At 39.5% G+C, this 13530-nt stretch overlaps 1 protein-coding gene across 1 annotated transcript in view; it reads left to right on the forward strand.

Moving 5' to 3' along the window:
• Positions 1-13215, forward strand: part of LOC307061021 (sulfotransferase 6B1-like) — a gene marked incomplete at both ends in the record, with an annotated part of 29068 nt that extends 15853 nt beyond the window's left edge. Inside the window, 2 exon segments of the mRNA XM_079715954.1 lie at positions 62-248; positions 13127-13215. Of these exon segments, the coding sequence (XP_079572080.1) occupies positions 62-248; positions 13127-13215 (276 nt within the window).
• Between the last annotated feature and the right edge of the window lie 315 nt (positions 13216-13530).

The following is a 13530-nucleotide window of genomic DNA, read 5'->3' on the forward strand; positions in this document are numbered from 1 at the left end:
TTATATATGTATATATATATGTATATATATATATATATGTATTTATTTGCTTTTTGCTCAGGATCCTTCTAAAACCATAAAGAAAATAACTGCTTTCCTTGGTTTAAGCATGAGTGATGGTGAAATTAATCAGATTGCTTGGAAAACATCATTCACTGAAATGAAAAATAATACAGCCAAAGAAAACCATGATCCAAATCATACCATCTGTGCCCTCACATCTAATAGGAGCCTGGTATTTAGGAAAGGTAAGTCAGAGATGTGATGCTTTGTCTGGGCTTACATCTGGAAGTAATTGCATTTCACCATTTTTAATCTCTCATTTCACCTTTGTACACCCCATACCTTGCACAGTGGATTGCACATTGGCATCCCTCAGTGAACGTTTATTAAGTTTATTAAGTGAAATTTTTGAACTACATTCTTTCCAGACGTTGACATTCCCAGGCCCAGTGAGGAACCAAGTGAAAGACAGACACAGGTGTCAAACAGATAGAAATGATAAAGCTATGTGAAGAATGTGCCTCAGGTCTGCAGCCTGGTGTGATTGCTAATAACTAACCCTGAATTTTACAAACATACTCATTTAGTCACAGCCACTCAAATGCAGTCCTGACCCCCACTGGGGCAGGACACTTAGAGCATGGCACAGAGTGGTACATGACTCATGTTTTCTCCAGGAGAGAGAAGAGAGCTGATGAGTGTGACCAGTGCATTTTCCTAACCTCACCAATCAAATAACTCACCCTGCAGAAGTAAGGAAGGGGTGGAGAGAGAAGCTGGGATTGTTATCTAAGGATGTTCCTCTGCATGGAAACACAGAGAGAAGAAAATAAATCTTCTCCACTAATTCCTGACGTTTTACTTAGAAGCAGGTTGGGTACATCTGGATGTAGAATTGTTTTGAAATCCATGTGAATTTTAATACACACCTGGGGAGAAAATGTTTTAACATTTTTCATAACTTACAAAGACAAAATTCTTTGTACTTATGTACTCAGGTTTCTTACTAAAAGCACACATTTATTTCCGTTCTTTGCCTCAACTGAATATAATTACTCCCAAAGCAAATACTGGCCAATTCATGTAAATCAGATATTATCTTAACTTTGCAAATTACTTTTGTCCTTTTTTGTGGTTCATTTTTTATTTCCTTATAGTTGGAAACCCAGGGCTAAGAGAGAGGAGAGAATTCAATTTACCAAATGTTTATTAATAAACTATTTTCTAAAAACTAAGTTTCAAAAATTTAATAAAATACAGACCTGTCATTCAGAAGATCATAATCTAGATGATAATACAAGGTCATAACAACTATACTAATAGTATGAGCAAATGTGAATAGTAACATGAATAAGGGAGAGAAAATATTTGCCTAGCAAAGTAGGTGAAGAGATCAGATCTGGGACTGGAAGCCTGAGCAGGATTTTACTAGGAAAATGACAAGGAAGAAATATGTTACAGCAAGAAGAAAATCTCAGAACCACCATGGAATTAGAAGGTACTTTCTAGAAGGAGCAGGTAGTCTCATGTGCTAAAGTAGTATATGATACGTGAAGTAGAATGAGAGAGATAAAGACTGTGGACAGAGAGCAAAAGCTTTGATGGACATCATGAGGTCTGTTTGCTGTTTTAAGAAGGGACCTGACAATGGTCAGACCTGTGTGCTAGAAAATAATAGAGTCAGAGTGGAAAATTGATTAGAAGAGGGTGAAAACAGAGGCAAAAAGTGCAGTTAAAATGTTGCTGTAATAGTACAAGTAAAGAAACACTGAGGGTCATAATTCGGGCAGGGGCAGCAAGCCACTGTTGGGTGCAGCTCGGCTGAGAGATCAGCTTAGGAGGCATCAGCAGACTGTGGAATTAGGTAAAATTGTTCAGGGTGAGTGGGAGGGGCTCGTGAAGAAAGGGATAGAAGGGAGAGCCCTAGGGACCCTGACATCAACAGCCCAAGACAAGCCAAGGAAAGAAATCAGCCAGAATTAGGAAGAAAACTAGGGTCAAACATGACCATTTATTTACCATTTGTGAATTCTGGGGATGCAGTTTCTATAGTATTGGGGATGGAAGCCACATTCAGGAGGGGGTTAAAGAGATAAGAGGCTAAGGAGAGGAGTAGAAATGAAGAACCACTCTTAAGAAGCGTGAGAATGGAGGACAGTATTGAAACGGTATGGGAGCTAGAGAAAGGCAGGGTGAAGAGAAAGGTTAGAAGGGGTGGGGGAGGGATGATAAAGGGAAGACAATGTGGAAAGGGATGCATGAAGAAAAGAAATGAGCAAAGAGGAGAGAAACAGGAAGATATTGGGAGCGACCATGGTAAAGAGGATGCTGAGAAATGAGGAAGTTCTAATCCTTAGTGGAGTCCCATACTTCTGCTGACGTCTTTTACCACCTCCCTTTGAGATATGATTAGCAATACTCAGTATTCATACAGCCTATTCTACAAACTTGAGAAATTTCACTCTAATGAGAAGAGTTTATCTCTGACCTGCCGACTAGTGACCCTAGCAAATAGCACCAGGTGAAATCATGTCAACATACTTGTAGCTAGCAACCTTAATTCTAATGCATTTAAATTCTACCTAAAAGTGATCTCCTTATATTAGATCTAACAGAACACAGGTTAACAGTGGAAGTAGCCTCTCTGATACTAGTTCCCATGAGTGCCAGTTGGAACATTAGGACTGTATGAGGAATTATACACAAGGAGAGTGAGTAGAGACAACTTACTTCATTCCTTCCATTGGCTGGATGGAGTGGGAGTGGGGCATCCATCCTCTGAAAATCATCATTTCAAATAAACGACTGAAGTTGGTGATTCAGACTCCTTGGCACACGGAGCTATTCGTCACTTTTCAGAGGAGAATTTGTGCCTGCAGTTGTCCTTACTGTAAAGTCATAAATGGTGCTGATATTCTAGAAAGTGACTATGGTGGCCATGGAGATAAGGTGACAAGGGAGGATACGGAGTAGTCCACCTAAGTGTCAGAAATCCAAGGGCCCATACAAACTAAAATTATGGGGGATATTACAGGAGTATGGAAAGATGTATGGACAGGATGCATGTTGCAATACTGCTTATAACAATGAAAACCTCAGATGCACTTAAATGGCTACTAATCAGAAATTTAAACGTATTAAGTTACGTCCATACAGGGGTTTATTATGGAGTCACGAAAACTATAGATGAAGAATAGCTAGCATTTACTGAGTGCTTACTCTGTGCCAGGCACATGACTTGATTTATCTAAAACTTGGCAACAGACTTTTGAGGATGCTATTTATGTGGTTTTACTGAGACACCAAGCACCTGAATAACTTGTCTAATATCACACAGCTAGTAGCTGGTACAGTCAAGATTTGAATCCAAACAATCTTACTCTACTTAGTGTAATTTTCATTGTAGGTGTATAAATAGTAGTATGGAAAGATGATCAAAGTATAAAAAGTGAAAAAAGTAGGTTATAACGGTGGGACTTTTAAATGCAGTTTATATGCTTATATATGTTTACAAAGAAGAACATCTAGAAGAATGCATGCTAACCAATTTATTAGCCATGTGAGCTGGGTACATTTCCTTGATTTTTATCTTCTTTTGCGTCTATGTATGTATTTTCTGTAACCTACATATATAAATACTCTATTATTTTTTAAATATTTTTTTTCTTAAAAAAAGTAAACGAAAGTTAGAGTGAAAGAATAAATCAGAAACCAAGCAAGCAAAAGTCAGGTCAAATGGAAGAAGACAACAGTGGTTCAGGCGAATTGATATAAGAGGCCGGAATGGAGACCTAAGAAGGACGGAAAAATATTAAGTAAATTAATATCATTAACATTGCCCTTCTAAGGGCCAGGCATTTTGACCTCATGAAATTGACCTTGTGCCCCAGTTGGTGTGTTTTAGAAGCAATGTCATTTCCTGATTCTGGGATCTTCCCTCTGATACTATTTTCTTTCCTTTTTCTTCTCCCCCAAGTGGAAGACTTCCACTTTACTTCTTCTTTTTATTTATTTATTTGTTTGTTTGTTTATTTATTTATTAAACATCTTTATTGGAGGATAATTGCTTTACAATGGTGTGTAGGTTTCTGCTTTATAACAAAGTGAATCAGTTATACATATACATATATCCCCATATCTCTTCCCTCTTGCGTCTCCCTCCCTCCCACACTCGCTATCCCACCCCTCTAGGTGGTCACAAAGCACCGAGCTGATCTCCCTGTGCTATGCGGCTGCTTCCCACTAGCTATCCGTTTTACATTTGGTAGTGTATATATATGTCCATGCCACTCTCTCACTTTGTCCCAGCTTACCCTTCCCTAATTGGCAGATGGTTAGACTAACGTGTGCTAATATTGTTTCTTCATGCTTGGAGTCAGATGTCAGCTCTTTTATCCTCCACAACTGTGTAGGTTGGAGGAGAGTTAAAACATTGAAGTAGAAAGCAGGAAATTTACTCTTTGCCCTAATTTTAGAAATTATATCCCTTAAAATTAGCTGAAAACAGGAATGCTGGGTGGGAAGGATAAATGAGAGAAATATATTTATTTCAGTCAAACTTTGCACATGTGAAAATTTTGTTAACTAGGACCTTAAAGATCCTAGGGTTGGTTTTTATTGTGGGGAACAAAAATCTTTTGCTAATAACACTGGCATTTTAAGGTGATAGAAGTCAAAGATTGTTTCCTTGGGGTTGAACTAGCAGCCAAAACATTCTTTACTTAGGGGCTGGGATGTGGCTGTTGGCAACGCATTTCATGGTGGGGTGTTTAATTCAATGGTAAAATTTAAGCTAAAACAAGCCAAAAACTGTAGGTTTCTTTATTTTCACTAAACAGGCAATTGAAATGCACGGTACAAAAATAAGTGGTAAGATTATTGTAAAATGATACAGACAGAATAAATATTCAATTTAATGTTCCATCTATGAGATTTTCACAATAAAATCACAGTTTACTTTGGTAAAAAAAAAAAAAACTCCGCATGTCCTCAAGTCCATTCTCTAGTAAGTCTGCATCTTTATTCCCATCCTGCCCCTAGGTTCTTCATGACCATTTTTTTTTTTAGATTCCATATATATGTGTTAGCATATGGTATTAGTTTTTCTCTTTCTGACTTACGTCACTCTGTATGACAGACACTAGGTCCATCCACCTCACTACAAATAACTCAACTTTCATTTCTTTTTATGGCTGAGTAATATTCCATTTTATATATGTGCCACATCTTCTTTATCCACTCATCTGTCAATGGACACTTAGGTTGCTTCCATGTCCGGGCTATTGTAAATAGAGCTACAATTAACATTGTGGTACATGACTCTTTTTGAATTATGGTTTTCTCAGGGTATATGCCCAGAAGTGGGATTGCTGAGTCATACGGTAGTTCTGTTTTTAGTTTTTTAAGGAACCTCCATACTGTTCTCCATAGTGGCTGTATCAAGTTACGTTCCCACTAACAGTGCAAGAAGGTTCCCTTTCTCCACACCCTCTCCAGCATTTATTGTTTGTGGATTTTTTGATGATGGCCATTCTGACTGGTGTGAGGTAATATCTCAGTATAGTTTTGATTTGCATTTCTCTAGTGATTAATGATGTTGGGCATTCATTCATGTGTTTATTGGCAATCTGTATATCTTCTTTGGAGAAATGTCTGTTTAGGTCTTCTGCCCATTTTGGGATTGGGTTGTTTGTTTTTTTGATATCGAGCTGCTTGGAAACTTTGGAGATTAATCCTTTGTCAGTTGCTTCATTTGCAAATATTTTCTCCCATTCTGAGCATTGTCTTTTCATCTTGTTTATGGTTTCCTTTGCTGTGCAAAAGCTTTTAACTTTCATTAGGTCCCATTTGTTTACTTTTGTTTTTATTTCCATTTCTCTAGGAGGTGGGTCCAAAAGGATCTTGCTGTGACTTATGTCATAGAGTGTTCTGCCTATGTTTTCCTCTAAGAGTTTGATAGTGTCTGGCCTTACATTTAGGTCTTTAATCCATTTTGAGTTTATTTTTGTATGTGGTGTTAGAGAGTGTTCTAATTTCATTCTTTTACATGTGGCTGTCCAGTTTTCCCAGCACCACTTATTGAAGAGGCTGTGTTTTCTCCATTGTACATTCCTGCCTCCTTTATCAAAAATAAGGTGACCGTACGTGCGTGAGCTTATCTCTGGGCTTTCTATCCTGTTCCATTGATCTATATTTCTGTTTTTTTGTGCCAGTACCATACTGTCTTCATTAGTGTAGCTTTGTAGTATAGTCTGAAGTCAGGGAGCCTGATTCCTCCAGTTCCATTTTCCTTTCTCAAGATTGCTTTGGCTACTTGGGGTCTTTTGTGTTTCCATACAAATTGTGAAAATTTTTGTTCTAGTTCTGTGAAAAATGCCAGTGGTAGTTTGATAGGGATTGCATTGAATCCGTAGATCGCTTTGGGTAGTAGAGTCATTTTTGCAATGTATATTCTTCCAATCCTAGAACATGGTCTATCTCTCCATCTGTTTGTATCATCTTTAATTTCTTTCGTCAGTGTCTTAGAGTTTTCCGCATACAGGCGTTTTGTCTCCTAGGTAGGTTTATGCCTATGTATTTTATTCTTTGTGCTGCAATGGTAAATGGGAGTGTTTCCTTAATTTCTCTTTCAGATTTTTTATCATTAATGTATAGGAATGCAAGAGATTTCTGTGCATTAGTTTTGTACCCTGCTACTTTACCAAATTCATTGATTATCCCTAGTAGTTTCCTGGTAGCATCTTTAGGATTCGTTATGTATAGTATCATGTCATCTGCATAGAGTGACAGCTTTACTTCTTTTTTTCTAATTTGTATTCCTTTTATTTCTTTTTCTTCTCTGATTGCTGTGGCTAAAACTTCCAAAACAATGTTGAATAACAGTGGTGAGAGTGGGCAGCCTTGTCTTGTTCCTGATCTTAGTGGAAATGGTTTCAGTTTTTCACCTTTGAGGATGATGTTGGCTGTGGGTTTGTTATATATGGCCTTTATTATGTTGAAGAAAGTTCCCTCTATGCCTACTTTTGGAGGGTTTTTATCATACATGGGTGTTGAATTTTGTTGAGAGCTTTTTCTGCATCTATTGAGATGATCGTATGGTTTTCATTTATCAGTTTCTTAATGTGGTGTATCACATTGATTGATTTGCATATATTGAAGGATCCTTGCTTTCCTAGGATAAACCCCACTTGATCATGATGTATGATCCTTTTAATGTGCTGTTGGATTCTGTTTGCTAGTATTTCATTGAGGATTTTTGCATCTATGTTCATCAGTGATATCGGCCTGTAATTTTCTTTCTTTGTGACATCTTTGTCTGGTTTTGATATCAGGGTGATGGTGGCCTTGTAAAATGAGTTTGGGAGTATTCCTCCCTCTGCCATATTTTGGAAGAGTTTGAGAAGGATAGGTGTTAGCTCTTCCCTAAATGTTTGATAGAATTCACCTGTAAAGCCATCTCTGGTCCTGGGCTTTTGTTTGTTGGAAGGTTTTTGTTTGTTTGTTTGTTTGTTTGTTTTGCCATACGCCGGCCTGTCACTGTTGTGGCCTCTCCTGTTGCGGAGCACAGGCTCTGGACACGTAGGCTCAGTGGCCATGGCTCATGGGCCTAGCCGCTCTGCGGCATGTGGGATCTTCCCGGACCGGGGCACAAACCCGTGTCCCCTGCATCGGCAGGCGGACTCTCAACCACTGCGCCACCAGGGAAGCCCCCTGCTGGAAGTTTTTAATCACAGTTTCAATTTCAGTGCTTGTGATTGGTCTGTTTAAATTTTCTATTTCTTTCTGGTTCAGTCTCGGAAGGTTGTGCTTTTCTAAGAATTTGTCCAGTTCTTCCAGGTTGTCCATTGTATTGGCATATAGTTGCTTGTAATAATCTCTCATGATCCTTTGTAATTTCACACTGCCAGTTGTTACTTCTCCTTTTTCATTTCTAATTGTATTAATTTGAGTCTTCTCCCTTTCTTTTTTGATAAGTCTGGCTAATGGTTCGTCAAATTTTTTTTATCTTCTCAGAATACCAGCTTTTAGTTTTTTTTGATCTTTGCTATTGTTTCCTTCATTTCTTTTTCATTTATTTCTGATCTGATCTTTATTATTTCTTTCCTTCTGCTAACTTTGGGGATTTTTTGTTCTTCTTTCTCTAATTGCTTTAGGTGTAAGTTTAGGTTGTTTATTTGAGATGATTCTTGTTTCTTCAGTAGGATTTTATTGCTATACACTTTCCTCTTAAAACTGCTTTTGCTGCATCCCATAGGTTATGGGTCATCGTGTTTTCACTGTCATTTGTTTCTAGATATTTTTTGATTTCCTCTTTGATCTCTTCAGTGATCTCTTGGTTAATAAGTAGTGTATTGTTTAACTTCCATGTGTTTGTATTTTTTACAGATTTTTTCCTGTAATTGATATCTAGTCTCATAGCGTTGTGGTCAGAAAAGATACTTGATATGATTTCAATTTTCTTAACTTTACCAAGGCTTGATTTGTGACCCAAGATATGATCTATCCTGGAGAATGTAACATGAGCACTTGAGAAGAAAGTGAATTTTGTTGTTTTTGGATGGAATGTCTTATAAATATCAATTTAGTCCATCTTGTTTAATGTATCACTTAAAGCTTGTGTTTCCTTATTCATTTTTATTTTGGGTGATCTGTCCATTGGTGAGACTGGGGTGTTAAAGTCCCCTACTATGATTGTGTTACTGTCGATTTCCCCTTTTATGGCTGTTAGCATTTGCCGTATATATTGAGGTGCTCCTATGTTGGGTGCATAAATATTTACAATTGTTATATCTTCTTCTTGGATTGATCCTTGATCATTATGTAGTGTCCTTATTTGTCTCTTGTAATAGTCTTTGTTTTAAAGTCTATTTTGTCTGATATGATCATTGGTACTAGGGCTTTCTTTTGTTTTCCATTTGCATGGAATATCTTTTCCATCCTCTCACTTTCAGTCTGTATGTGTCCCTAGGTCTGAAGTGGGTCTCTTGTAGATGGCATATATATGGTCTTGTTTTTGTATCTATTCAGCCAGTCTATGTCTTCTGGTTGGAACATTTAATCCATTTATATTTAAGGTAGTTATCGATATGTATGTTCCTAGTACCATTTTCTTAATTGTTTTGGGTTTGTTATTGTAGGACTTTTCCTTCTCTTGTGTTTTCTGCCTAGGGACGTTCCTTTAGCATTTGTTGTAAAGCTAGTTTGGTGGTCCTGAGTTCTCTTAGCTTTTGCTTGCCTGTAGAGGTTTTAATTTCTCCATCAAATCTGAATGAGATCCTTGCTGGATAGAGAAGCTTGGTTGTAGGTTTTTCCCTTTCATCACTTTAAATATGTCCTGCCACTCCCTTGTAGCTTGCAGAGTTTCTGCTGAAAGATCAGCTGTTAACCTTATGGGGATTCCCTTGTATGTTATTTGTTGTTTTTCCCTTGCTGCTTTTAATATTTTTTCTTTGTATTTAATTTGTGTGTGTGTGTGTGTGTGTGTATTTAATTTTTGATAGTTTGATTAATATGTGTCTTGGCGTGTTTCTCTTTGGAGTTATCCTTTATGGAACTCTCTGCACGTCCTGGACTTGACTATTTCGTTTCCCATATTAGGGGAATTTTCAAATATAATCTCTTCAAAAATTTTCTCAGTCCCTTTCTTTTTCTCTTCTTCTTTCGGGACCCCTATAATTCGAATGTTGGTGTGTTTAATGTTGTCCCAGAGGTCTCTGAATTTGTCCTCAATTCTTTTCATTCTTTTTTCTTTATTCTGCTCTGCAGTAGTTATTTCCAGTATTTTATCATCCAGGTCACTTATCCATTCTTCTGCCTCAGTTATTCTGCTATTGATTCCTTCTAGAGAATTTTTAATTTCATTTAGTGTGTTGTTCATCATTGTTTGTTTGCACGTTAGTTCTTGTAGGTCCTTGTTAAAGATTTCTTGTATTTTCTCCATTCTATTTCTAAGATTTTGGATCATCTTTACTATCATTTTTCTGAATTCTTTTTCAGGTAGACTGCCTATTTCCTCTTAACTTGTTTGGTCTAGTGGGTTTGTACCTTGCTCCTTCATCTGCTGTGTGTTTCTCTGTCTTCTCATTTTGCTTAACTTACTGTGTTTGGGGCCTCCTTTTTGCAGGCTGCAGGTTCATAGTTCCCATTGTCTTGGTGTCTGCCCCCAGTGGCTAAGGTTGGTTCAGTGGGTTGTGTAGGCTTCCTGGTGGAGTGGACTAGTGCCTGTGTTCTGGTGGATGAGGCTGGATCTTGTCTTTCTGGTGGGCAGGTCTGCATCCAATGGTGTTTTTTGGGGTGTCTGTGATCTTATTATGATTTTAGGCAGCCTCTCTGCTAATGGGTTGGGTTGTGTTCCTGTCTTGCCAGTTGTTTGGCATAGCGTTTCCAGCCCTGTAGCTTGCTGGTCATTGGGTGGAGCTGGGTCTTCTCGTTGAGATGGAGATCTCTGGGAGATTTTCGCCATTTGAAATTATGTGGATCTAGGAGGTCTCTGGTGGACCAATGTCCTGAACTCGGTTCTCCCACCTCAGGGGCACAGGCCTGACATGCGGCCGGAGACCCAATACCCTGTCATCCACATGGCTCAGAATAAAAGGGAGAAAAAAAGAAAGAACGAAAGAAAAAATAAAATAAAATAAAGTTAATAAAATTAAAAATAATTGTTAAAAATAAAAAAATTTTTAAGTTAATAAAAAAAAAGAAAGAAGAGAGCAACCAAACCAAAAAAGAAATCCACCAATTATAACAAGCACTAAAAACTATGCTAAAAACAAAAAAACAAAAAAATGGACAGACTGACCCCTAGGACAAATGGTAAAAGGAGACAAAATCACACACAGAAGCATACACATACACACTCACAAAAAGAGATAAAGGAAAAAAATATATATATCGTGGCTCCCAAAGTCCACTGCCTCAATTTGGGATGAATTGGTTGTCTATTCAGGTATTCCACAGATGCAGGGTACATCATGTTGATTGTGGAGATTTAATCCGCTGCTCCTTAGGCTGCTGGGAGGGATTTCCCTTTCTCTTCTTTGTTCGCACAGCTCCCGGGGTTCAGCTTTGGATTTGGCCCCGCGCCTGCATGTAGGTCACCTGAGGGCGTCTATCTCTGCCCAGACAGGACGGGGTTAAAGGAGCCGCTGATTCGGGAGCTCTGGCTCACTCAGGCTGGGGGAGGGAGGGGTACGGATGCGCGGCGAGCCTGCGGCGGCAGAGGCAGGCATGACGTTGCACCAGCCTGAGACGCCCCGTGCGTTCTCCCGGGGAAGTTGTCCCTGGATCCCGGGACTATGGCAGTGGCGGGCTCCACAGGCTTCCAGGAGGGGGTGTATGGAGAGTGACCTGTGCTCGCACACAGGCTTCTTGGTGGTGGCAGCAGCAGCCTTAGCGTCTCATGCCCGTCTCTGGGGTCCACGCTGATAGCCGCGGCTCGCGCCCGTCTCTGGAGCTTCTTTAAGCAGCGCTCTTAATCCCCTCTCCTTGCGCACCAGGAAACAAAGAGGGAAGAAAAAGTCTCTTGCCTCTTCGGCAGGTCCAGACTTTTCCCCGGACTCCCTCCTGGCCAGCCGTGGCGCACTAGGCGCCTTCAGGCTGTGTTCACGCCGCCAGCCCCAGTCCTCTCCCTGCGCTCCGACCGAAGCCCGAGCCTCAGCTCCCAACCCCGCTGCCCCGGTGGTTGAGCAGACCAGCCTCTCGGGCTGGTGAGTGCCGGTCAGCACCGATCCTCTGTGCGGGAGTCTCTCTGCTTTGCCCTCCGCACCCTTGTTGCTGCGCTCTCCGCCGTGGCTCCAAAGCTCCCCCCTCCACCACCCGCAGTCTCCGCCCGTGAAGGGGCTTCCTAGTGTGTGGAAACCTTTCCTCCTTCACGGCTCCCTCCCACTGGTGCAGGTCCCGTCCCTATTCTTTTGTCTCTGTTTTTTCTTTTTTCTTTTGCCCTACCCAGGTACGTGGGGGAGTTTCTTGCCTTTTGTGGTGCCTGAGGTCTTCTGCCAGCGTTCAGTAGGTGTTCTGTAGGAGTTGTTCCATGTGTAGATGTATTTCTGATGTATCTGTGGGGAGGAAGGCGATCTCCATTTCTTACTCTTCCTCCATGTTGAAGCTCCTCCACTTTACTTCTTAAACTCAATCTTTTGAACCAGGAATCAACAACACCAAAATTTCTTAAGTTGTAGCGTACTTCTTTGCTGTAGGTGACATTGTCATGGGTTTTGAGCACCCACTATATGGTCAGTACCTGACTCAGTACTACTGGATTACACATGAACATTACATCACTGTCCTTAACTTGCAAGAGTTTATAGCTAATTGGAAAGAAAAGATAAGAGAGAACAAGGTAAGACAGTCTGTATGGAGGAATAAAATGGTGTATTGATTTTACGGCCCAATATTATGGACTCCAGTTCCCCTAGACTAGACTCCAGGGATGAAGCCTGGGGCCAGAAGTGGTAAAGGACCATGGCGGGCCAGGTCGAGGATTGGGGTTTGACATAGTGTGCGTTATGGAGAAGTGCAGACATGTGGGATTGATGCAGTGGCCAAGGCTGAGAGTGTGACTCTAACGATCAGGAGAAGCCAGTGGACCGTGTGAAGTGTACGTCTTATTTCAATTTCAGAACATCTTATATTGAAGGTGAGGATGTCATACAAGTAACTTGGTGTTCATGTTTTCAACTCTCTGTTATCGATTTTGTAAAAGAAATTTCCTTAAATGAGACCAATGACCCACCCCTGTGGTATGTTATCAGCACAGCTATGGCTGCAGAGGTGCAGAGGCAGGAAAATAAATGAAGCATCATTGCATCCACTTTGTCTGCTTTATGTTTATATTACGTTTAGGTGAGATACTTCTTTGCCTCCCATGGTAAGACCTAGGATATTTATATATTTTTCATCTTCCTTTCTTTTTAAGAAATAACTTTTTAAACTATACAAATTAATATGCAACTACTGAAGAAATTAGAAACAACAGATAAGAAAAAGAAAAAAAGAATAATTCCCCATCATCTTACCATCAAGAGATAAAATTATTGACATTTTCTTATAAATCTAGCAGATTTCTTTTGTGCATACTGTACATTTAAATTGGTTCTTGTCTGATTTCTTTCCAGTTCTTTTTCAGGTTCAGTGGGTGATGAACTATTTGATGAACTATTCACAGAGAAAATGAAACATAGTGAACTAGCAAAGCACTTTGGAGATTACTCTTAATATAAATGGCAAATGAAACCAATTTTCATTTTATGCAGTGCAGTGCTTCGGGAATACATAAATATTTTTCACAAATGTGGAAAGCAGATATTTCCTGCAGTGAGAAACAGACACCTTATGAAAAAGTGTCATGTGTGAGAGACTATTATTAGCATATTTGGTGATAGATAATTACTGATAAAAGGAAGTATACAATTTTTGAATGGCTGAATTATATATCTCCTTTTGGAATATTTGTAAGGCAAGGAGATTACTTCTGTTCAGAGACAGCATATTACTGTGTGTGTTCTATAAGCTGCGTTAACGTACAACAAA

Source organism: Hyperoodon ampullatus (assembly GCF_949752795.1).
Source record: "Hyperoodon ampullatus genome assembly, chromosome: 11".
NCBI classification, from domain to species: Eukaryota; Metazoa; Chordata; class Mammalia; order Artiodactyla; family Ziphiidae; genus Hyperoodon; species Hyperoodon ampullatus.